Source organism: Drosophila sechellia, chromosome 3R (genome assembly GCF_004382195.2).
Source record: "Drosophila sechellia strain sech25 chromosome 3R, ASM438219v1, whole genome shotgun sequence".
In the NCBI taxonomy this organism is placed as follows: Eukaryota; Metazoa; Arthropoda; class Insecta; order Diptera; family Drosophilidae; genus Drosophila; species Drosophila sechellia.
Genome location: NC_045952.1, coordinates 8,612,355 through 8,637,065, shown reverse-complemented (window position 1 = coordinate 8,637,065; position 24,711 = coordinate 8,612,355). Strand labels below are relative to the sequence as shown.

Genomic DNA, 24,711 nt, shown 5'->3' with positions numbered 1-24,711 from the left:
ATCAAACTAAGAGGTAAGGCAATCAACTTACTGCAAATTGCTTATATCACATAGATTGAATTTTAATAGCATTTTAGAGACGGCTGCTTTTGCTCATCCAACCCTTTTCGCGCTTATGAATAATTTAACTGAAGTTCCAGATCGAAATTAGAATTTAATGACAATATCCATTTCATTGACCATTGGCATTGGCAATGCGATTCTGAATTACACTTCCAAGCATACATTCGTATTTATAAACTATTTTCGAAACACTTAATAGTACTTCGATTGCGCTCCAAATGGCAAACTTAACGCTGTCCGGTGATAGCCGATGCGGAGTCACATAAAAACTGCGAGGACAGAAATGTACGATCATGTCATAATGTCGATTGGGAAGTATACCCCTCCATTTGGCCACCACACATACAGAGTGGTGACCCCAGCCACCAAGCTGGTGGCTCGCGTTTCGCAGATAGAACGCGAGAAAAGCGAAAAGACATAAAACTCGGGACAAGTTAAGTGCAATCATGGATTGGTCTAGTCCGCCGCTGCCATGTGCCATCATTAACGTGGCAACACGTTATTGTTTGAAGGCTGGCGGGGTTGGGGTAAGGGAGCAGGTGACTGGGCGGGGGGCGTGGCATTAGGGCGACGCCATAACCGCACATAATGTTGGGCCATTTCATCGAGCGACCAGGAGAACGGAAAAGCATTAGAAGGCTGGGGAAAAGCGCGCTTTATATTCGACATTTACGTGTTGAACATGGAATTTAATTTCTTCGGTAATTAATTGCAATCGTGTTGGCATTAGGTTTAATGCTCTAATTGGGCAGATGTTTGTCCGCTCTCCCACGTGTGTGTTTCGCGCTAATGTGTGTGTGCGTCCTGTGTGTGCGTTTCATGGGGTGTTCGTCTCGTAGTGTGCGTGCCTTCATATCAAATTGTTTGACTTTGGCTTCGCCATTTTATTTGTCAAGTCGGTGGACATTAAGATGAAATGCAATGCTCGCCTAATTGATTCTATGATTTTCTTAATTGTCATGGCACTCAAGCACATTACTTGGTTTGTCTCCGCTCGATTATTGGAATAAGTTTACTTAGGCAGCGCGCAGCGGGAACTCATTAACGGAAATTGTAATTTAATTTAATTAAGGTGCTCGCCAATGGGGTTAACTTTCCGGTAAAAAAAAGAGCATTAGATGTCACAAATGGTGTGTTACACGAAAATAAATTCATATTAATATGTATTACATCCACGCAATATCGTTCTAAATTTTTTATTTGATTTAGCTTTTTTATACTTTCTATTAAAATGTTGTAAATACCTTTTGATTAAATTGAACATTTATGCAATCATTCACAATTTAAACAAATTTCTTTCTCTGTAGAAGGCTTTAGAAATTATATATACCGATTCATATTTTTTACCCTTTTAAAATGGTTATTAGATGCGAAGTCATAGCTCACCTGAAAAGACAAACAAAGAAGAACATATAAATTAGAAAATAATATTTTCAGTCATTAAATCGGGTTATGTTTTTTAAGTATAGAAGAATATGGACTTCTCTCGGGTCATTTTGCTTGCTGCATCCCAAAGGCGAGTAAACCGAAACCAAGCGAAAAGCCTATTAAGTCCTACACCCACTCGCTCAAAAAAAGGCCAAAAAGGATGCAGAAAGGAAAACAGAGAAAATGAGAATGGAAAAAGTTGTACAAACAAATACTGGAAAAAAAGAACCCGAAGAAGACCCTTATTATTTTTCATGCCTCTTTTCTTAGCTGGCGCTAAAACGTTAGTACCCGTTTGTCCAAAAAAAGATACAGTAGGCGACGGTCATTTAAGTCCACAAAGTATATTTTAAGTACCAACAATCCTTTGATTCGCAGTTACTTATGTTAAAAAGATGCTCTTATACGGGACATTTAATTCAGATATTCATATTGACACATAGTTTACCAATAGCAACTACTGTACATAGCCCATAATAATCAAATATTATTATTGTTTAATTCTCAAATGATCTTGACAATAATAAACAAAATACCAGTAGCTACCAAGCAATATTTTTAATATTTGGCACAGCCACAGCTGCTCAGAAAATCGAATTCACCTCGAAAGTAGACAACAATGTTGCTCGTGCCCCATCATTAATGCGAAAAGAGTGTCAAAACACACAAAGACCTTTCTAAGCGGCCCACGTCGGAAACTCAAAAACCCTTAAGGATGAAAAGCGTGAAACAAAAGCAAACTGTTCCCTCTACACGTGCCAACATCAGCGGAAACGTCAACGTTTCGACGGCAACGACGACGCACTTGTCGGAAAATTTGGCAAGACTTGGAAAATGTGCGCAATGTGTTTTCTTTTTGTTTGGCACAGGTACAGTGAAACAACACCAGACGCATATTTGCTTAGCATTACAATACTTTAAACAGTATAACAGTTCAGTATAGTTCAGTGTCACGACTATAAGATACCCATGGGTAATAGTTGTCAGTGGTGCATGGGTAGGAAAATCAGTAGCCAAAGCAAGAACGGCATGAAATTAGAGGAAAGTAGCTGGGAAAGGATGCTCTGTGGCAATGGCCTGCGGTGCTAGCTGCCAGCTACTTTATGCCTTCCTTGCTTCCTGTGTCATGTCGGTTGACCGCAAAATTAAATTACAAGAAAACCCCAAACGAACAACATGGCCAGAAAGAGCGAGTTGCAAGCAAAAGCGAGCAATACTCGTAATGCAGGCAACTGGGAAAAGGAAGACAAGGATTTAAAACGTTAAAGTAGGACAGTCCAAAGTCGAAACAATAACCAAACTGGAAGCCACGGGAGCGGAAGGACTCGACGATGGCGGCACAAAGTTTGAGAACATGGTAATTACGTGTGTCCATGCCAAACTGACCCCTTACACGTCATCACAGCCGACGACTCAGGGCCATTAGACCGAATTCGGTTTGGGTTTTTGATTCCCTCCCACTCCCGGCCGCTCAATTAGCAATTAGTTTTATTTCAATTCAGTTTACTTAAGTACGAGATCCCCAACCTAACCCCGTTCTACCGGTAAAATGGGGATTTGTCAAACTTTTCCAAGTACTTAAGAGCTTAAGGTAGAAAAGTTTTTTTTTTTGGGTCTACAGTTTTTGCTTTTCATTTGGGTTTTTTGGGTCACAGCTTTGTCAAATGGCTTGTAAGGGTTGTCGGCCAGGTAAGCATAAAATAAGTTCAAAGGTATTTCCTCTCAGGCTTACTACCTTAATTAGAAAATAAAATGGAAAAATGGAAATATTTTAGTTAATTATTGGGAACTTCTTAGTTGTCTTATGTTCCGTTCCTTAACAAGTGCTTTTCCATCTATATGTATACATTGCAGCATATCTTTTTATGGTAGCATTTACCATTTTATTGGTACACTAATAGGGATAGTTATCTTTACAATCTCTACTAGACAACTTCTCTGCAACTTTAAATCTTTATAACCATACAAGCACTCCCTAATTGAGTGGGTCCTTTTCGAAGTCCTGAATGGCAAGTCATCGCCAGCCAACAGCCAACACCCTAAGCCCAATCCCATATGTAGATGTACTATATCAGAAGACGGACAAAAGACTCAAATTGGACTTCGTCATCGCCACAGAGAATGGGAGTTGGTAAGGAATCGAGTGAGCTGGGAGTGTCGGCGCCATCATTCGAAAAAAGCTGCCACATTGTCGCCAATAATTCAACGACAACGTCGGCGGTCATAAACGAAATGATTTATTAGCCGGCAAAGTCGGGAGATATCAAGATATATACGAGTATGTATATCGAAGCCAAACCAACTCAACAAGCCGCTTAACGCGTCCCCACGCCTCTTTATCATATCACATCGCATATGTATGTTTGGATTTCTCGATTCTATCAATGCATATCGCAGCGATTTATTATCATTTTTGCAATCGCAAGAGCATAACGAATATGAAATATAATTAATGACACTGCGGCTTTATTCTGAGTTGCTGTTTTGTTTAGTTATCTTATTACTGCTTCCCTTTTTTTGTGGTTTTTTAAGTTTGCTGTCTAGTCGCTGTGACGCTTTTATCGCCACAAACAGTTTGCATATGCTTAACACATTTTTGCGTTACTTGAGTTTTGCTAGCCAACTTTTATTCGATTTTAATGAATGGAAACCAAAATCTGGCGCCAGCATAAATTGTGTACGGATGTTTGCCTTTTTGTCCTCCGCCTTTTTATTGTTTAGGCAGTTGGCGCCACAATGTGCACAATATTGAATGGAAAACAAAAGCGATGTTTCTGATTTTCAATGGCAATTGGAGTGTGTACCTATTGGTATTGTAAGGGAAATTTGCCCGAAGGTGGGAAATACAATATTGTGATTGTGACTCTTTGACATACAATAAATATATTATTTGGTTATCAATTATTTTAGCAAACCACCGCGATATTTTTGGCTAATTCAATCGCAAAATGTAAATATGTTTTCGCAAAAGCGCATGCACATTATTTGGTTTGCAATTATTTGAACAAACAAACCTTTCTAATTTAATTATAATATTTAAACTAGATAGAAGCAACGTTTATTGTCCACCAATTCGGTTTTGTTTCAAATTTTTTGTAGGCCTCGTCTTTATTTGGGCTAATGTAATTCGCATTTCTTGTCGCCAATTATCTGGTAATAAGTGAACACTATTCACCAATTTTCCCTCGAGTTTGTGCCCCAACAAATTTGCACATTTATCGACTGCATAATTTACGAGCCGTCTAATTAACCCAGCTCGCTAACTAAAATTTGCACCCGAAAAGAATGTAAATAAGCCGCAATTATGGCTGCCGCTAATTGAAGCAAAAAGTCGCGGAGCAGACGTAGTTTGCCAGGGAATATTAAAGTCCTATGCGGAAACTGTGGCGCATTGTAAAGTAGGTAAATAACCGGCTCACACACACCCATGAATATTTCTGGGCCATTATAACAATTGCACTTGCCCCTTTGCTGGCGTGGCCTCAAAAAACAAAAAAAAAAAAGAGTTAAATAAAAAATAAAAGCGGCAAAATACGGACTACAAAAATTAACCAAAAATAGGAGAAAAGTGCAAAGAGTGCAGTGAGTGAGGGGCAAGTCAAACACTCAAATGTTGGGGCAAGGCGAAGGCGCTAAAAACCCGAACACACTTTTGTGGGTAATGGGCTTTGGCAAAGACTGCCTGTCGCCCCATTTTCTCATTTTCCACAGGCTTTTTCGTACCATGCGGCGTATGTGTAATATCGTGCGGTGCAAGTGCATGTTGACTTTGCTACCAAGTCTCTGTGTGTGTGTGTGTTTTTTTGTGAGTGTGAACAAACAACATGCACACATGGACACACATACACGCTGACCTACATCGACGCCTCAGCTCAGTTGAAGCCCGCATTTCCTAGCAAAAACGAATTTTCCTTACGCAATTCCTCCTTTATTTCTGCTATTTTGTTGTTGGCTGCCAGTCCTTTTTTTTTTTTGGTATTTACCATCTCGATGGAGGTCAGGGTAAAAGAAGAACCGAAACCGAAACAACACATTGCAGGCCTCAACGAGTATTTAGTTAATGGAAATTATTAAAAATGAAAACTCTCGCCGCAATAACTCAGCGAACGGATGGAGCCTCCTGCGATGCAATTGCAATTTGTTTTCCCCCAGTTTTCCCGTTTGAATGCCGAATAAGGATTCACTGACTTGTAACAAAAAAAAATATGCATTTTTTATTGCCGCATTCATGGCGAAAGAAGGGATAATATTGAAAACGGTTTTCGTGTTCACGCAAATATTTGTGTTATGAATTATTCTTGTATTTCATTTTTACCAAATTCCGTTTAAATATGGATGAGGTTCTTTGCGTTGTCACCTGCTCGTTTTTTAAGGTTTGCTCTGTTCTTTAACTGTTTTGAAAAGTTTAGGCTTTGTGATACCTTTTGAAACAAAACGTGCTATAAGTAAGCAATTTAAATATATTATTTAATATAATCATATTCCATAATATAAAAATCCTGGAAAACATTCAAATATCCCAACTAAAGCACAGTCTAGCATTATCCCAGATTTTTCCACATCAGTACAATCTGTTGGCAACATTCCGGCTAAATAGAATATTTCTCATGAATGACAGTTAAGATTTTTGTTGCTGCCTCTGTTTCAGCCAACTAAATTAGCCAAATGGCTAAGTCATGGCCATCGTGAACACACATATTTTAGCCAAAATTACTTAGAATATTTTCGTGTCTGCCTCGCAGTGAAATGAATCCTAGCGATTGCCATCGAAGGAATGGCGGCAAGAGGACTATTTCAGCCTGACAAGGACTCGAGGTCTGAAAATTATCCACCAAAAAAGCTTTTTGAACATTTTTCGAGGCCATTGCTATTTTTTTTTGTTCGCTGGCGTCGTCTGTGTGGCTGTCGTAAACCAGGCGTAGGCTATTAATTTTATCACCGGCCCAGGTAACATTTTCTAGGACCAAAATCGAGCTACCGCATGCCGTTTTACAGGATTCCAGATGGGATGGGTAATTTTAATAAAATTTTCGTACTCGAAGCGTGGAACTGAAGCTCTTCATAATGTAGATTTTATGCTGATTCAATGTTTTCTTCATTTATTTCGGTTGTGCGATGTGAGTGAGTGGCACAGATTGAAGTTGGGCGTAGCGTTAAATTAAACGGCGCGAGGGGCAACCGAAATTGTTCGAGGCTTATGTGCCGCAGTCAATTTGTGTTAAATTTTACCATTCGCCGAGGGATAGAAAAACTTAAGCATAAATCTCGTTTAGTACCGCTGTTTTCAGCTCCAAACGGAGCTGTATCTCAAAGATACAAAAATACATGCAACCCCCGAAAGCGGCTGAAGTTATGAATATTGATAAGGTTGGGTAAGTAGGGTAAGGTGAACCAATCCACTGTTACATAATAAAGCGTCCTGCCAAGATTGAGTTTTGCCTCATTTGGGATTACACGCCCGCAAAAGTCGTCTCGTCTTATCTTAGGCCGAAAATTGCTTTTAATATTCAGTCGTAGAAAATTAGTTTTATGTGCGAAATGTTTCAGAAAGGTCAAAGGTGAGCCAAGCATACAGCCTCGCTGGGTAATAAAACGCAGCTGACGAAAAAGGTGCGTCGTATACGCAAATTACTAGATGTCGTACGGGTTAATTGAATTGCTGCGGAAAGGCTGACACGTGTGCCACTGATAGAAAGTTTAAGGAAGGTGCGAAATGTTTGCAAATGTTAAGTGTTACTTCTTAAATTCTAAATATTTTGGTAGCTTTAATAAGTTATACCAAATTAGAGCTGTCTTAAGGAAGATAATTATATATCATGAGTTCGTCATGACAAATGATTCATTAATCCGATGAATGTTTGGCTATGTATAGCAATATATTCACTTCCGTTTTTCTTTCTTTCAAATTACTAAAAAATGTTTCTCTGATTTCTACTTTCCACTGCATCAAGTCTCAATAGCTCGAGCTATTAAACGACGCCAATAAAATGTGTAAAATCATTATAAACTATGCAAAACACTCAATTGAGTTGAGAGTCGAACGGTTGCAGCACTTGGTAATTACTCCTCCGCCGCCGGAGCACTTGGAGTAGTCAGCTTGAGCAGCTGCAGCTGCACTTCAACACTTCCCAGGCATGCAAATAATAAAGAACTAAGAAGCGAGAAGGCGGAGCTGGGCTGGAAAAGCCCGGAAAGGAAAAGGCGGGAAGGGAATGCAAACAAACATAAAGAACAATTACTGAAAAGCTTATCGGCAATTAAAGAAACGCGCCCCACGGAAATGCAAACTCTTCACTGTGCCCCAGGTCAGTTCCCCTCAGTGGAGTTCAGTTGAGTGGAGTGCAGTGGAGTGGAGTGGCGTCGAGTTGAGGAGCTCTAATCACTTGGTTGCCATTAATTGTTGCACAAAGTGCCTCCTCCTAGGAGGCATGCAACACATGCGATAATTGTTGCAGTTTTCATGCAATTTAACTCACAGCACATCGCACTTTTCAATTGTTGGCGACAATTTGCAGTTTTATGGCATAATTTATGCAATGTTAACGGCCAGTGAGAAGCGGCAAGCGGGAACTTGTGATGTGACATGTCTGCTGGCAATTTGAATTAAGTGTAGTTAATGTTGACTGGCCTGCGAACAATGTTTCCCATCGCCCCGGAGTTCACTGGAGCGACTGACGTACACATACGCGGATATGTATCTTCCACCCGCAACCCCTATAACTAGCCCCATTTTGGATCCCACTAGATGCTGACAACAAGATGGGGTAATGTTGAAGTGGCATTTGCCCCTAGCAGACAGCCAAACATGATTGATGGACGACTCTGGACGACGAGAGCGGTATTAAGATAATCGACATTTGCATAATATAATTTACCAGTCCTAACGATCTGCGGGTTAAGTGACTTTGTCGAGCTGCCACAGCTACACAAATTGAATAAATATTAATAAAGTCAAGAGTTAACGGATGTGTGGTCAAACTAAGTGTAGTTCACTCAATACTGGCTGATTGATTGAAATCATTGTTGAATCAAATGGATGGAGATTGGGAGATATGTTCGATATATCAGATTCAGATTCAACTAAGTTTACTCAACTAGTGTAAGCATAGAACTCAATGATGTTTCATAAACACTGCAATTAGCTGCACTTCATTGGAGATTGAGTTCAATATAATGCAAGTTATTAATAACATTGCAGACAATATTAAGTCATATTTTCAATGCAACCAAATCAGTATTCCCATACATGAACCCAGATGCAAGACAACTCCCTTCAACTGATGCTAATTGATTTGATTTTAGATACTTCCATTTTATATACGATTTCCTTCTATTTCTGCTCCTGCGAACATGAAACGTTCTAATACTTTTGAGCCATATGTGCACACCCGTTTTGGCCCTGAACGACGATGGGCGATGGATAAATAGAAATCGATATTTCCTTCCTGATTTGACACCTTCCGTTGTCATTGTGGCAGCTGATGTCCTTCTCGGCTGCACTTTCAGGTAGATGTAGACGTAGATGTAGCTGTAGATGTACTCCGCACACACAATTGTCGAGCGCACACACAACAAGGTATGGCCACAAAGAAGGTCCGGGAAAATCAATAGAAACAATGCCTAAGCCCCGGAAGGGTGTGTGTTTGCAAGGGTCTTGTGTGGGTCCCGCAAACAATGGCCACGTACCACAGGACTCAGGCAGATCTTATCCAAAAACCCAGGCCAAGCGAAGGGGAACGGAAAAGAACGTGTTAATAGATATTAGGCTGGTTGTTTGTTGTCCCTGTTCTGAGGACAGGAAATCGGGGCGTGACTGAAATCTCTAAATGCTGTTTTCAATTCCACCGAAATTTTCAAGGCATATTAACCTGTGGCGTCTTCTTTTCTTTTTGTGAATCAAAGTTGTTAATTTTACCATACACATCTGTATGTCGTTGGCATACGTAATTTCTTGGTTATGAATTCTCCCCCAAAAGGGTCAGAACGATTGAAGTTTCGGTGGGTTCGAGAATTTCTAATGTCTTTTGCTATAGATAACCGGCTGTTATTCCATTCAAAAAGCGCCACTTAAATGGAGATCCTCTTGAAACCCGTTAACACCACACCATCTTCGAGTTGTCTATTTTTGTTGCCCACCAAAAGTGCATTGACATTGCCACATTGCTAAATTCATTGGCAGCCCATGCCAATTTTAATTCGTCTTTTTTGCCTCTGGTTGCCTTTTTATATATTTTTTTTGTACTATTTTTTTTTATTTTTTCTGAACCCGCATTCGTTTAGCTCTCAAGTGACGACAAACGACCGAATGCCAAATGCCAGTCGTAGTCGGAGTCAACGGAGTCAGCTTCACTCTTCGTTCCACTAAACTGCCTCAAATGCCGCGTGACGCATAGAGGCGATTTAATTCTTCTGCCCCTCATTGAAATACCCTATCTATGGGATACTTACAGGCACGGCGGACTTGGAAGTTCCCTAGACATATAAGAAAATAATTACTTCGACTATTCCCTATAAGTTTTCCATTTTATCCAAGGCATTGCAATTTGTTTATTTTGTATTATCAGGGGAAAAACATTTACAATATTCATAAATCTACCGATACACTCATGTATCAAGGCATACAAACCACATCTCTTATCTAGAAATATATCATAAATATATATCTGTGAGCATAATCCTTCAATAAATATTATTCCAAGTGTGATGATCTTCCTATAGGATATCTGCATCTGTAGATCTTTTTTAAACTCTCCTTTCGCTTGGTGTTGTATGTGTTTTACATATTTTGCATGTCTCCTGCGGGGCCGCAACGCCTCGTTGGCCGCCCATTTGTCCAGCTCTCCGCCTCCTCGGTTTCCCCGACCCCTGGGAGCCCATGCCAACCCATTCCATCCCACTTTCATTTCCATTTCCATCTCTATTTCCAGTTCCAGTAACCCCAGTACGCATTTTAAAAGTGCAGCAACAAACACAACGGAATCGCATTCATATTCATGTGACAATTTGCATGAGATACAATGAGGCCATAATATGAGTAGAAGTCGCCATAGAACTTTTGTTGCCCATGCTGAAAAAGCTATTTTTTCTAATTTATGTGCCTGTTTAAATAAAACGAAAAAGGCGAATCGACTTGCTGAATGGGCAAAGTTTTTGGCACCAATACACGGAATTGTTTGTGGCAGATTAAGAGCAGCTTGTTTTTGCGTCTGAACGCATCAGTTTAGATAATTGAGAGAAATGTTAGTTGAGACTGATAAGCTGATTTTAAAAGTCGAAAATCCATGACAAAAACTGTCTTTATTCGTTATAAACAAAGTTCAACGAGAAGGCTAAGAAATCATTTAGCCATAAATGAATGTGAGTAAACAACAGTACCCCAGTTCCCATTGCCCCAAAACTGCATGGCCATAGAAAAAGATATACGCATAACTATAATGTATTCTTCACTTGGGAAAATACGAGAACAGAGAATAAGCGAAACGAAACGAAACGAAAAGACAGAAGCTGCTTCCGTTTGGTCTCAATTGCCTTTCTGTGTTCTCATGTGCGGTCCATGTTCGGTTTTGGGTCGGTTTGGTGCCCCTGCCTCCGATTTTGTCAACATATGTTCAACATAATCACAAACCAGCTAGGGTATTACTTTAACACAAACATCACATCGTTGAAGGAGAAGGAGAAAGAAAAACTCAACAGGCAAAGGAGTGGAAGCCGAAATTCAACTTGCTGCATTTGGAATTGAATCTTAGTGGATAAGATGAGTTCAAACTGAATTCCCTGTGTTTTCGTACTGCCTGTCGGCCACTTGAGCGGCTTATGCTACATGCTATATGCTAAATAGGCAAACACATTTTTGTAACAATTCTGGAAAGTCGTCCGGTGAATGTGTGGCATCTATGGGAGCTGTCTAAAGTGGTCCATTGGCCCATTCGTTATGGGGCGTTGAAAGTTGGCTGCACTTTCTGAAGTTGCGATGATGAATTGTTTGAAGCACTGGCGTGCGGCAGCTGTTGATGGCCTGTCGGTCAAGATGAAACGCTGAGTGGCAAATGCGATTGAACCATAACAGATAGTCGTAGTCAGATGCGCGAGCGGGAGATTCTCGGGATCCATTAATGGATTTGGGACTATAAATACACTTGCGCCGTGGTATCTATCTGGGGAATCGTTTGATATTTCCATATAAATAGCCCCTAGCATCGCACTATTGACATTTTGCACCGCTCCCTCGAAGTTAGTCGTCCTCGGTCAGCTCGATTTCTCGAGACGATTTACGACTTCCGTGAGGCACTTTCAGTGGCCAGTAGTATGCAATCGGCATTCACGGAGTGCCTCCGATTTAAATATACAAATCCGCAGACATACACCTAAACGTCTAGAAGTCTGTGCGTGTTTGATATGCAGTTCTTGTCTCGGATGTCTGCATTGATTGAAATTGCAAGAAGTATCCATGCGGTAAAAGAAAAATACAGAGGAGCCTTCCTGGGTTGGACTTCTTCAAAAAAAAAGATACGAAATTAAAGCCGTTTACTTGCAATGTTAATTCGTTTACAGAATTTAAAATCAAGTTAACAAAGCAAAACGGATTATCATCGAGTTGGCATTCCGCGCCGCACAAGCTCCACTGTACCATCAAAGATATCACAAACAACTCTCGCACACTGAGAATGTGAGTTTAGGGGAGGGCATGGGGTTAAAAGAAATGCTGACTTGAGATGGGTGGTGGTGATGGAAGCCCACTCAATTCTGTATGGGAGGTCCAAGAAGAAGCTAATCTGATTTATCAGACTGAAAATAGATTTGTGCAAAAAGAAAATCCAAAGCGGATGAGGAGAAGATATTCCAATGAAAACGAATCCTAAAGATTAAAGCGGCATAAGTTGCTTTTGCTTCGAAAAGGAAACCATTTGAAGTAAGGAAATTGAAATTTGAATACTCGATGACTAGGCGTAAATATTATCGAGAAAACAGCAAAACTATCCTTCAATTAAACCTAGTAATTAAGCCTCTTATCTAACGACCCCTCCCCTCGCACACCACAACTAATTAAATTACTCCAACACTTCAGACTCAATACTGTCATTAATTTCAGCTAATTTGATATGCCCTCTCTCGAAAGCCACACCCAATTAATCACCGACAGAAACCCTTCATAAATCAACACGAAAAAACCCTATTAAGGATATATATAGTATTTCTTGAGTTCAAGTGATGGGAAACATCAAAAACATGTTTCGGTCAATAGCAATTCCTTACGTTACTGCTGCCATTTTTTTTCACTTTTCTTGTCGCTTCCACTTGAGCAATTAATACGTGAGCAAACTGAAAAATTTGTCAGGGATGTGGTGAAGTGGGTGTTTTTGGAGGGGTGTCGTGTGAGAGGGAAACACAGCGTCTAAGCCAAGTGCAAAACAGTGTTCAAGTGATGTATTGTTACCAAAAAAAAGTATATACCCTGTGGGACTCCATTTTTCAGAAGTATATAGGTTTTATGACAAACAGTTATTAGTTAAAAGAATTTGCACAGTCTGATGATATTTATTTCAGCCTATTTTATCAATGTTCCACATCCAAAATTGAAGCTTTTGAAATGATATGGAACCCATCATACCTCACCAAGTATCGTTTAGAGGGAAAGCAACCGTCATAACAGTTGGAGTGTGCAAAGACTTCAGATTTTTCTCATCTTTGGCTTCTGTTTGCAGCGTCTGCCGATGGATTATTTTTATCACAGCTCACAAACACCCCACATAAAGAACGAAACGAAGAAGTTGTACAAAAAAGCAAAGCGAGGGCAGAAGCACAGATAGAACCCATAAAGCGAAACATTTTGCAATTGCGAAACCTAAACACGCCCCTCGCATTGTCGCTCAACTTGATCTATATACATATGATATACATCTATATACATACAGATATGCATGTGTAGGATAGGATAGACAATTGGAATGATTGTAATTATCACTGTCATTATGGCGGCGATGACGTTCAGTGTTGTAGAGTGGAATATAAGGCATTTTACGCAGCACAATGAATTGTTGGCTATTCTTATTTTCCACAGCAACTACGAGAGTGTAGATGTAGTTAGAAGAATATAGCATTGTCGAAAATCTGCTCATATTTCAGTCAACCAAGCGGAAATCCTTTATGCCCCACCGCTCACCCATCTTGAACCCACCAGCACCGTAGCCACCCAGCCCCCCTCCACCCCTTGTATAATAAATACTAACGGTTTGGCCTGGCTTTTCCAGCCAACTCACATTTTTGCAGCTCGTTAAATAGGCGACAGTCGAGAGGAAAGTTGACCCTCTTTCCCCCTTTTAGACACTCTGCATTCATTGTTAGTCCGTAGTCCGTAGACTTTTTAGTTGCTTGGCTTGGGTTGCATTGTGTGAAAAAGTTTTAATTGGATGCTTATTACACAAATTTGCTCGTTTTCTTTTCTGCCACACACTTTTTTATTTTGCTAGCAGAAGCTATGTATGTGTGTATTTGTTGGTTAGAAGCCAAATGGGCATAAAAATGTTAAAAGTGAGTTTTAATGCTTTATTAAGGCCAATATAGATGAAGGAAATTTCTGCACATTTTTCAATTATGCATACCGTTTACTTCTAAGTAAATGAATATTAGTGAGTTTTTCGCACTAAAAGAGCAGGTGAAACAGCTTTTAATACTAGTATCATAACGAGAATGGAATTTATCTAAGGAAAAGTTCAAACACTTTCAAATAACAAAAGCCATTATCCGCATATTTTATGCCACAGAAGCTGAAACTGAATGTACACGACCCTTCCGACTTACATACATTTCAGTGCACCATTTTCTGCACGGGAATGATAATTCAACTTGGCTCACTATTCTCCCTATCGTTTGCAGTGCATAATGCTGAGCCCAAAATAATCCAATTAGCCAGGACTTAAATGCACGTGCTGCTGCAACGACGAAATGATTGCTATTAGTATTACAAAACGCTAATTGCATTTTACATAACGTTTGAATTGAATTTCTAATTGCCAATTGCTGCGGCACAATGATTTTGCACATAAATGAATAATTCTAAATGGATTTCGAAACGCCAAGAGTGGAAAAACAGACGAATGGAAAATTTGTAAATGCCCGCGGCGCACATCTGTTACCACCACTGACGAACAGAATTGGGCTAAAAATTAGTGATTCCATTCAAACAATTGAATTTGCAGTTTCAGGCATCGCATATTTCGAATTATTTCTGATTTCCGACACCACGATTGGAATGCTAGAAAATGCTAAATGTACAATTGTTCGTTTGAAATAATTAGGATATACTGCCTTTAGGGTAAAAGAAACAACACACATAGAGGCTCTTTTATCTACCTGCATTGCCATTTAAGATCATAAACGGCTATCAGTTTACAGTGCTTTCAAAACATCGGAGCTCGCTTTAGAAACTCAGTAAATGGTGAATGGATGGTGGCTACTAAATGCCCTTTATACAGATTATAAAATATATTAAATAATTTTACCTTTTTAATATCTATATAACTTTAAACATATTCATATTTGGCTCATGGCTGCTTCATAAATTATGAAAAGTGCTCAAAAAGTACCCAAAAACTAAACCATTTTGAAAAGCACCTTACCCAAAAGCACGTACACCAAATTTAAAGCTGCCGAGCTACCAAACCTGTTTTTTGACAGAGGAGAAGAAAAAAAGGGAGAACGGCGCGCCAAGCTGGGCTATCAAAAAACTTTTATCACAAAGAAAAGCTAAAACCAGTCAACGGGTTTTATTTCGGCCCTCTGAGGCTGGCTAATTTGTCCAGAGGTTCCGATGCTCCTCCAGCCACTGCATCCTTCGATATCTGAGCATCATCTGATTTGCAGGCTGACCACTTTTTTGATCTTTTGCGCACGAATTAGCTTCAAACAGGCGTGAATAATGCCCAGCTGATCTTTTGTCTCTGGATTTTTTTTTTTAGGGAATCTGGGCTCTGGAAATTCATTTGGCCCAGTCCGAGGGAGAGATGCCACATTAAAGTGCCGCCTGACTTCCTAACGCCTCCCCCTCCCTGATTTTGCCCATCGACAACCGGCTTTATGACATGTGCGGTCTGAGTTATGAGCGGCTCTTGATTTTTTGCGGCATGTGCGGAGCTTGAATTTCTTTATGCCCCCTGCCACAGCAGCCGCACATATATTTCAGATGGCTGATAGTTTAATTGGCCTGGACTTTATGTGCTGTGCGGTTTTTGTTTGCCCTCGTCTTGGCTGTTTTTGTGCCTCTTTTAGATATTTTTTTTTGCTTTTCTCCAGTAGCTTCTGGTCTTTGAGGAAGCGTAATGAAGACGTCACATGGCAGGTATATTAATGCTAATTGATTGTGCCAAAGTTCCTCAAATAGTTAAGGCTGCTCTGAAACTTATCTTGATCGTGCAGCCAAAACAATTAAGGGGAATGTCTTGAGGTCACAAGAAGAGAAGAACCCACACACCAAGTCACACCGTTTGAAACAATAAATTGCTTAGACTGGGGTATTAAATCACCTACTAAATCATTAGCACACGATCACAGAGATCACAGAGATCACAAAAAACTAAAAGGTAATTGAGACATTTAAAGCACAGCAGGGCCTCCATTTCACCAGAAAGATTTAAAGCCCCTCGGCGATTTATAATCTTGTGACAAATCTGATAAAGTGGACTACCAAAAAATTCTCAATAAAAATGTAGAAATCCCACACTCAATTAAATTGATTAACACTGCCATAAAACGAAGACATTAAAATAAAGGGAGAGCGGACAAACAAATCTTTGCTAATAAAACGCGTAAGCAAAAACCAAAATGTATTCACGGAGTAAACTTTTTATGGCCCGAAAGCCGAAGCCAAAGTTTGGCACGATCTAGCTGGTAACGACAAGTGTTGTGCAGTTTTAATAGAGACATAAAAACAGTGATATAAATACAGGAATTTCATATGCTGTTCATTCCCCTGTAATATGGTAAATAAACCAAGCCCAGAAAAAAAGGGGGACAAAACGTATACACATATATGCGGAAAAGGCGCCGTAAAAACCTAAAACAAAACATTTTCATTGTGGTTGAGGTGCGGGTATATATTTCGGAAAACATTTCGGCCAAACAAAACAGAAAAAGTCATAAATAGTTTTCATTTCATTAGCTGCGCTTTGTGAATTGGACCAAAATCCAAGCAACCACTGCAGCAATTATGAAAACTGAATATGCAAGCGTACCGAAATAATAAACATTGCCTTTTGTTTATTCAATCAGATAAACCAAAGAGTCCAAGTGGAGTGCATAAACAAAAACATACCACCTGTAATTGAACTTTGGACCTTATTTCAAATGTGCGTAAGCAATTGCAGATCGGACGTCACAGCAATCACGGAATTCTCCAGCCGCAATTTATTTAAAACTCAAACATACTCAAACAACTTGAACGCGGGATTTAATTAATGGCTTTTTATCAAGACTGAATAAATATTCAGTGATTTAAAATTTGCATAAATTGAAATAAATAAAACCAAATTAGAAAAAAATACAGCATTTCAACAAGGCAGAGCATTAAATATTCCGAGTAAGAGTCAACGATTTTGTTTATGTTCAACTGGCAGATAGTGTTTACACATTTGTGGCTACTTTAGAAATGGTACAAACACTGCGAAGATGACTGTCAAATAAAGTTTACGCTTTTACTGGCAAATAAATTTAAGCTGGAATTTAAAAATGTGTCAGAAACAAGGCAATGTCACAATTTAAATAGCTTTTAACCAGTCAATATTTGTTTCTTTTAGCAGTTTCAATAAGTACTTAAATTACATTTTTTGCCATTAAATTAAAACCTTTTTACTTTGTTTTAAGAACATAAAAACAATAAATTTTTTTAGATTTAATGAAGGAATATGCAACTATACACCGAGCTGTTTGAGAACAAAACCACCAATACAATCAATTGTGTTTTCATTTTAATACCAAATTAAATGCGATTCAGTTTATCAAACAGCATCAATTTATATTTTTATCTGCATGTCATATTATTAAATCATTTTTTCCTCCCAAGTAATGCAACATTACTGGCTTAATGATCTGAAAGAGGACTGTAACTGCTACTCAAGTTCAGCAAAGAGGGACAATTAAAAATAGCTTGTAATTTATCAGGCCAAGTAGCAAGAGTTCAAGTATTCCCGGGAACAAAGTACTCCCATTGCGACCGAGTAATTTATATTCAACTTGGCCCATTAAGGATACAAATCTGAAAGAATCACCGAAATGGGCCGCCCTCGCATCCGAAGTAATAGAATAATCTGTCTGTTTTCTATTGGACACGCAACCTCATGAGCCCAATTTTCATGTTTTGCCTTTCACAACACTACACATACATTTAAGAATGTTTTTCGTTTATGGCGCGTACAACTAATTAAGCTATTTTTAAAGACGGCGAATTTTCCAACGCACGCATCGGCAGGGGGCGTGACCACGCCCTGCTCGTCACTATGTCTGTCCAGATCGCGTGCGGAAAACAGGGAAAACAGGGAAAACCAGAGGGCGAGGCAACTGCGCTCAATTAATGTCATTTTGGCTAGCTATTTCACTTTGGAAAATAGTTTAATGCTCACTGCAGACAGACTCGCGGAAAGCAAAAAGTGAAAAGCACGAAAATATATATAGAATAAACATTTTAATACATATATCTGTATCATAAACACAGCCATTTGACATTGAACTCTTGCTAAAAGTCACGCCCACTTGGCTTCTTTTTCGGTTCTTGGAGCATCAACGAATTTGTTTCTCGTTTAATTAAAGACCGCCAGAACCAAATTGAAACATTTTTCAACAGCCACATATATTATAGAACTCATCAAAACATATGTACGTACATATATTGAATTTTTGTTTCGCCTGCAATTGGCAATTTATGGCCTTCTTCAAATATTTTCATCGTGGCTTATTTTAGACGTGACTGCCACGAGCTGGATTAATAGTTAAATATATCCAAAGTACGTACATGAACATCGCGATGCGGCAAAAATTGAAGGAATAGCGTCTGGTGCGGGTTTAAGTGTCCCCAGGGTAGAATTTTATGTGCTGTTTTGCCTCGACTTGGGTTTTATGGCCCACAAATGCACTTTACACCTCGGCCATTAAATCATTCATTAGATGCGCGGGGGAAAGCCTTATTAGTCCAACAGATTAGACAAATTTCAATCAGCCGAAGATTTATGGGCGATATTATGAGTAGTGACCCAAATATACCAACCAGAAATATATAGTTGTTTGTAAACTTTATGCTACAGATTAGACTAATTTCAATACGGGGCGCGCGTGTCAAAGATTTATGAATAATAGCAGAGAAGCAAAACCTCATATTGTTACATATTTTCCATTTTTGGACGAATTTCATTGGCACCTATGCGTTTGCGTAAACAATTTCCGAGTTTTGAAGGCGCCAACCGAAAGGCTGTAAACAAAACATTTTGTTTTGTCTAATTAAAGCTCACAAAAATATTTTTATACGAATATACAGCAAACGCCGAGCTAATAAATTTATTGATGCGCCGTAACAAAACAAGTTTCGTGCGATCCAAAAATGTATGAATGGTAATTCCAATAAAAAAACACATACGGCAAATATAAATGATTAAATTCAGCATTTCGCCAATGGGTGTGCTAATTTGCATTGGCGCCAAGAAACAGAATATTATAAATTATACGCAATGGGAATTAATGAGGGGAAATGGCACTTACCTGATCTTGACAAAAGTATCCGAATCCGATGATGCCGGCGATGGCCAGGAAGAGGCAAAACACAATGATTGTTCGGATTTTGGAGCGCGGTTCCATTTTCTTGATTTCATAAACACCACTGGGCAGCAATAAGGCAAAATCACTATCGACTTGAACAGATACGTTCTTATGCATATCCCCGGGCATGTTCCATTCCCTGGCCTCCCTCGAAAATCGCACTAAATGTCCAACAAGGGTCCACCCGAGTGGAGTCCAAGCGGGTATCCGTATCGGCCTAGCGCAGCGAGAACCAGACGCGAATCGGAGGCGAGGCCAACTCAATCATACTTCAGTCGCTGCCCGATAAGAACTCTGAAAATGGGAACACCTTCGCCCATTGCACTTGGCGCGGAAATGGGTTTTCCTTGTCTATCGGCTTTCAGTGCCTGCAAATAGGGTAAGAGTGAAAAACGGTTAGAAACCTATTAGTTTTGGGAGCACTACAAAGCAACACCGTTTTCGATTAGTTACCACTTGACCATGCCGATAAGGCGGTCTGTCAAATTGTCTAGCCCTTATCTAGCCACTTACTTAGTAGTTAAAAGCTCTTCGGGGGAAAATCAAAAATAGTTCTAATTAAATTAAATCTATGCCAAACTGATAAAAAGTTCACAATTAAAACGTACATACATACATAGTTAATTGGACTTTTTATTTTTTTGTTAGGGTCAAAAACTGATAACCAGGCGGCAAGTTGATTTATCGTTTAATCTGACGCTATTTTAATTGCACATCTATTAGTAAATATTCAAGACGGGCGTGAAATTTCCGTTTGTGCAATAACAAATTTATCTTTATTTGTGTGGGAAATCTTAAATGAAATTTCCACGAGCAAATGCGATCTGCAAGTGTATAGCGTAAAATACATAAATCAACCAATAATGATGCAATAGTGGGATATATGCACACACAAGTGAATAGACGAGTCGAAAGCAATGCATTCAGAATACCCTTTATCAATAAAAACTATAATAAATACGTTTATCATATAAAGTAAAAAACATACATCCCTACATGATAGTACATACAATTACTCCAACAATAACATATTATATATTTAAATTATCTAGAGACTTTTAATTCATAAGAACATATTGTAGTTCAGTTATAAAAATAGTTATCTATATTATGGTAAATATAATGAATGAACAGCCTTTGTTGTATGGCTTTCCCAGATATCAATTAGTTTGTTATCATAAGTCGCCTTATCTGGTTTCGATGTTCTTGTTTATATGTGATAAATCAGATTGGAAAATGCGTAACATATCAGGGTTTGAATGTTATTGGGTACATGCGAGTAAATTGCTTTCAGGTAGGGTATTTAAATGCACAAACACCCAACTAAAATGACCGGCGATCGGCAGTTGGAGTGACGCCCAAGCATAACTGGTGCTTTATATTTATGTAGGCGCTTTTTACTTTACGATCGGTGCTTCTGTAGCGATCACAATTGTTGTAAACAAATGGAAAAGATGCTTATTGGCAAATTGGACTAAAAAAGAGAGACAAGATAAAAAAGGCAGATGTGGCGAAACATGTTGCCAGGCAACATAACAAAAATGCAGGCATGCTGTGCACACATGGCCGTTTAATTCACTTCTCTGTACTCTAAACTATACTTAAACCATGCTAATTGCCTATCCAAATGATCAGGTTAATCGAGTCAGTGACGTCAAGGCAAGGAGTATAATTATAATAATAGAATCAAACGATTTAGCAACATTGCAGTAAAAAAAAAAACAGAAGCAAAGGGAAGCAACAAAAACAGAGAGAGGGCAAAATGAGAGAGAGGACAACCAGACAGAGCGAGATGCCAAACAACAGCTGTTCCTCTTGCCAAATGCGAAATGGTCAATTCAATCAAATTTAAGCAGATTTCACTCACTTTTCACTTGCCAAACGGCGTGTTTGTGCACTTTTCACAATTGTCGCGGCGTCACACGTTTATTTATTTACATTTCTCTGCGTTTTAGGCGCTCGCACGCTCAATTAGCGCGCTTTACGCTTTGTGCCACACATTCTGTGACAGCCACAAAGAAGCCCGCAATTCGCACTTTCGTGTGTTTTCAGTTATTCCAATGATCGTTTTCCTTGCACTTGCACTGCTCAACAGCTAATGTTTGGTTAATTTACACTTTTTAAGCGTTTTGCGTATGTTTTTTACGAATTATTTTGGCAAAACGACGCGGCACCAGGGTCAGCGTCCGTATTCTTCAAAATCGGCGAATGAACTGAACAAAACGAACTGCGCAAGTTGGGCAATAGGAACAGCTGATCGCGCTGCCAGACTGCTGCACGGACACTCACTGCGAGAGTCTGGCAGCACTTGCAACCATCGATATGAGCTATTGGTAACGAATATTCAAAGAATTAACTTTAAAATTCCACTGAAAATTAATACATAAAACAATTATAGCTATGATACCAGCCCTGGAAAATGGTATTCTTATCGTATTTAAAGTTATCTTTTGTGTATATTTTGCAATTTGAAGTTAATCATGTAAATCACCAAAAGATTATTTTATTTGTGAGCATAGATATAGAATTCAATAGAAACAAGTTTTTAAGACAATCTGTATATTACTTAAATTCATTTGTATGGGCATTTTTGAATTTTAATTTATTTTGCAGCCCTTGAAATCGCGGAGCGATAACTATAAGTTGACTATCGATAGCAGCAGAGCGATATCCAAAACAAACGAAAAAAGTAGAAGAGCGGTGAAAAGCAGACAACATAGTTTACATTTTTTGCAAAAAGTTTTCCAACTTAAAGACAACTCCCATCGTCCAATGGAGGTGGACCAGATTCCCCTGGCCGACGTGGTCTTCGTCATCGAGGGCAGCGCCATCAACGGAGCCTATATCAACGAACTAAAGACCAACTACATCCTGCCGACATTGGAGCACTTTACCACTGGCTCCATCGACGAGCGGGAGTACCTGATTGCGGAGCGCTTTGCCACTCTGTATGGTATCGTGGTCTACCGTACGGCGGCCAATCTGCTGGAGCCAGTTTGTTCCACCTATGGACCCTTCATGCAGCCCCAGAAAGTGATGGAGACGATCGAAAGATTGCCATTGGTGGGAGGTGGAATGGAGTCTTGTGCCCACATGGCCGAAGGATTTGCTGCGGCCCACGGCTGTTTTGACGACATCAGCGAACGACGCCAACTGCTCGATCAGACCAGCGTCCAGAGGCACTGCATTCTCATCTGCAATAGTCCGCCGTACCAGATGCCCACAACGGAATCGTGGAAGTATCCGGGCAAATCATGTGAGCAGCTGGCGGCACTCTTTAACGAGCGCAAAATCAATCTGTCAATTATTGCGCCACGCAAGATGCCGGTGTTGTTCAAGCTTTTTATGAAGGCTGACGGAGATCAGCCCATTACGAGCAAAAACTACGCCAAGAACATAAGACACCTGGTGCTCCTAAAGGGATACAGTCTTAAGGAGCGAGCACCTAGTCCCAACAGCATGGCGGCCCAAATGGCTGCTCCCAATGCGGCACAGGCTACAGTGCAGCAGCAACAACAACAGCAACAAAATCAAGCTGGTCAGCAACAACAAGGCCAGGGCATGCCCATGGACACCACTCCAGCCCAGCAGCAGCAGCAACAACAACAGCAGCAGCAGCAACAACAGGGAAATCCTCAGCAGCAGGTCATGAACATGAACACAATGCAGCAACAGCAGCCCGGTCCAAATCCGCCAGCTGGTTTACTCAATCCACAGCAGCAACAGCAACTATTGCAGCAGCAGCAGCAGAATCAATTCGTTTCCAATCAAATGCAAAATCCGAACTTCCAACAAAACGTGGGACCCGGCCAAAACCGATGGATGTATCCCAACCAGCCGGGTCAGGCGCGTCCGCCCTTCATGCAGGGAGCAGGCAATGTGGGCGGTGTGGGCCAAGGCGGTGGCATGCAACAGAATCAAAATTCTGCTCTGATATCGCGCATTAATGCGCCGCCGCCGAACCAAACTGTGACCTCGCTGCAGCAGCAGCAGGCGCAGCAGCAGCAGCAACAACAGGCCCAACAGCAGCAACAACAAAGGATGCAGATGCTGAGCCAACAGCAGATGCTAAACCACCAGCAGTTGCAGCAGCAACAGCAACTGGCCCAGCAACAGCAGCAGCAGCAGCAAGGACAGCAACAGCAGCAGGGAAATCCCAATGCAGGAAACAATATGATGCCGGCGAGCAATACTGGCAACATGTCTAATCCGCAGCAGCAGCAACAACAAGTGGGACAGCAGTCTAATCCCCAGCAGCAAGTCAATCCGCAGCAGCAACAGCAGGGAAATTCACAGCAGGAGCAGGCCTCTTTGAGGGAAAAGATCTGGACCGGAATTCTGGAGTGGTCAGAGAAGCCGAAATCCGATCAGCAGAAGATTCCCCATACACTCCAGTGCACCGTGTGCACCAACATCAAAGATGGCGAGCCCGAGATCAAGGCTGAGAACTGGCCGCCCAAGCTTTTGATGCAGCTAATGCCCAAGCACCTAGTCGGCAATATCGGTGGGCAGTTTCTCAAGGATTCAAAAATGGTTGTTTTTCGACCCACTCCAGGAGAGGCACTGGATTCGCTGGCCAAGATGATGACCTCCGGCTACGCTGGCTGCGTTCACTTCTCCTCCATCCCCAACTCACCAGCCTGTGACCTTAAGGTTCTCATTCTACTCTACACGCCCGATCGCAATGCTTTCCTGGGCTTCATTCCCAACAATCAGGCAATGTTTGTGGAGCGTCTGCGCAAAGTCATACAGCAAAAGCAGCACGGCAACATGCAACAGCAGCAACAACAGCAGCAAATGATGCAGCAGCAGGGCAAGTCGCCCATGGAGCTGCAGCAGCAACAACAACAACAGCAGCAGCAGCAACAGATGCAACAAGATAACTCCCAGCAGCAACACTACAACCAGTTCCAACTTAATATGCAGATGGGTGGTGGAGGTCCTGGCGGCGGACCCGGTCCCGGTCCCGGCGGCATGCCCATGCAACAGAATCAAATGCAGATGAACATGATGCAGCAGCAGCGAATGCCGCTGGGCGTAGGTGTTGGTGTGGGCGTTGGTCCCGGTGGCGTGCCCAATCCAAACCTCCAGCAGCAGTTGCAACAAGTGGCGCCAAACGTCGCCGCCATGCAGCAGCAGCAGGCTCAACAGCAACAGCAGCGCATGGTGCGTCCCATGATGAGCAACAACAACCCGGGGCTGCGCCAGCTCTTGCAGCATCAGACCACGCCAGGCAATCAGTTCCGGCCACAAATGGGTGGCCAGAATCCCAATCAAATGGGAGCAGGCGGTCCAATGGTCGGCAACCGCAACTTTGACGACGGAAACTATGAGTTCATGTAGGCTACTTAAGAGTATCGTATCAAAAACCAGGATTAAGACAGTAAAATATTGTATAAAATCCATCTGGAAGTCTATTTTGGG

The 24,711-nt window shown here is 40.7% G+C and overlaps 2 protein-coding genes across 2 annotated transcripts in view; one reads left to right on the top strand and one right to left on the bottom strand.

Moving 5' to 3' along the window:
* The window catches only part of LOC6619013 (heparan-sulfate 6-O-sulfotransferase 2), a 78,787-nt gene extending 57,278 nt beyond the window's left edge, over positions 1-21,509 (bottom strand). Inside the window, exons 1-2 of the mRNA XM_032720637.1 lie at positions 21,155-21,509; positions 19,231-19,655 (exon numbers count right to left, since the gene is read on the bottom strand). Of these exons, the coding sequence (XP_032576528.1) occupies positions 19,231-19,416 (186 nt within the window). The 5' untranslated portion in view covers positions 19,417-19,655; positions 21,155-21,509. The remainder of the gene's footprint in view (positions 1-19,230; positions 19,656-21,154) is intronic.
* Positions 21,510-21,965: 456 nt separating this feature from the next.
* Positions 21,966-24,692, top strand: LOC6620397 (mediator of RNA polymerase II transcription subunit 25). The gene has a single exon (XM_002044569.2). The coding sequence runs from the start codon at positions 22,060-22,062 to the stop codon at positions 24,628-24,630; it is 2,571 nt and encodes an 856-aa protein (XP_002044605.1). The 5' UTR covers positions 21,966-22,059; the 3' UTR covers positions 24,631-24,692.
* The last annotated feature ends 19 nt before the right edge of the window (positions 24,693-24,711 follow it).

What these genes read in the sequence shown, in the direction of transcription:
- LOC6620397 (XM_002044569.2), top strand. Translation starts at nt 22,060, where the DNA reads ATGGAGGTGGACCAGATTCCCCTGGCCGACGTGGTCTTCGTCATCGAG.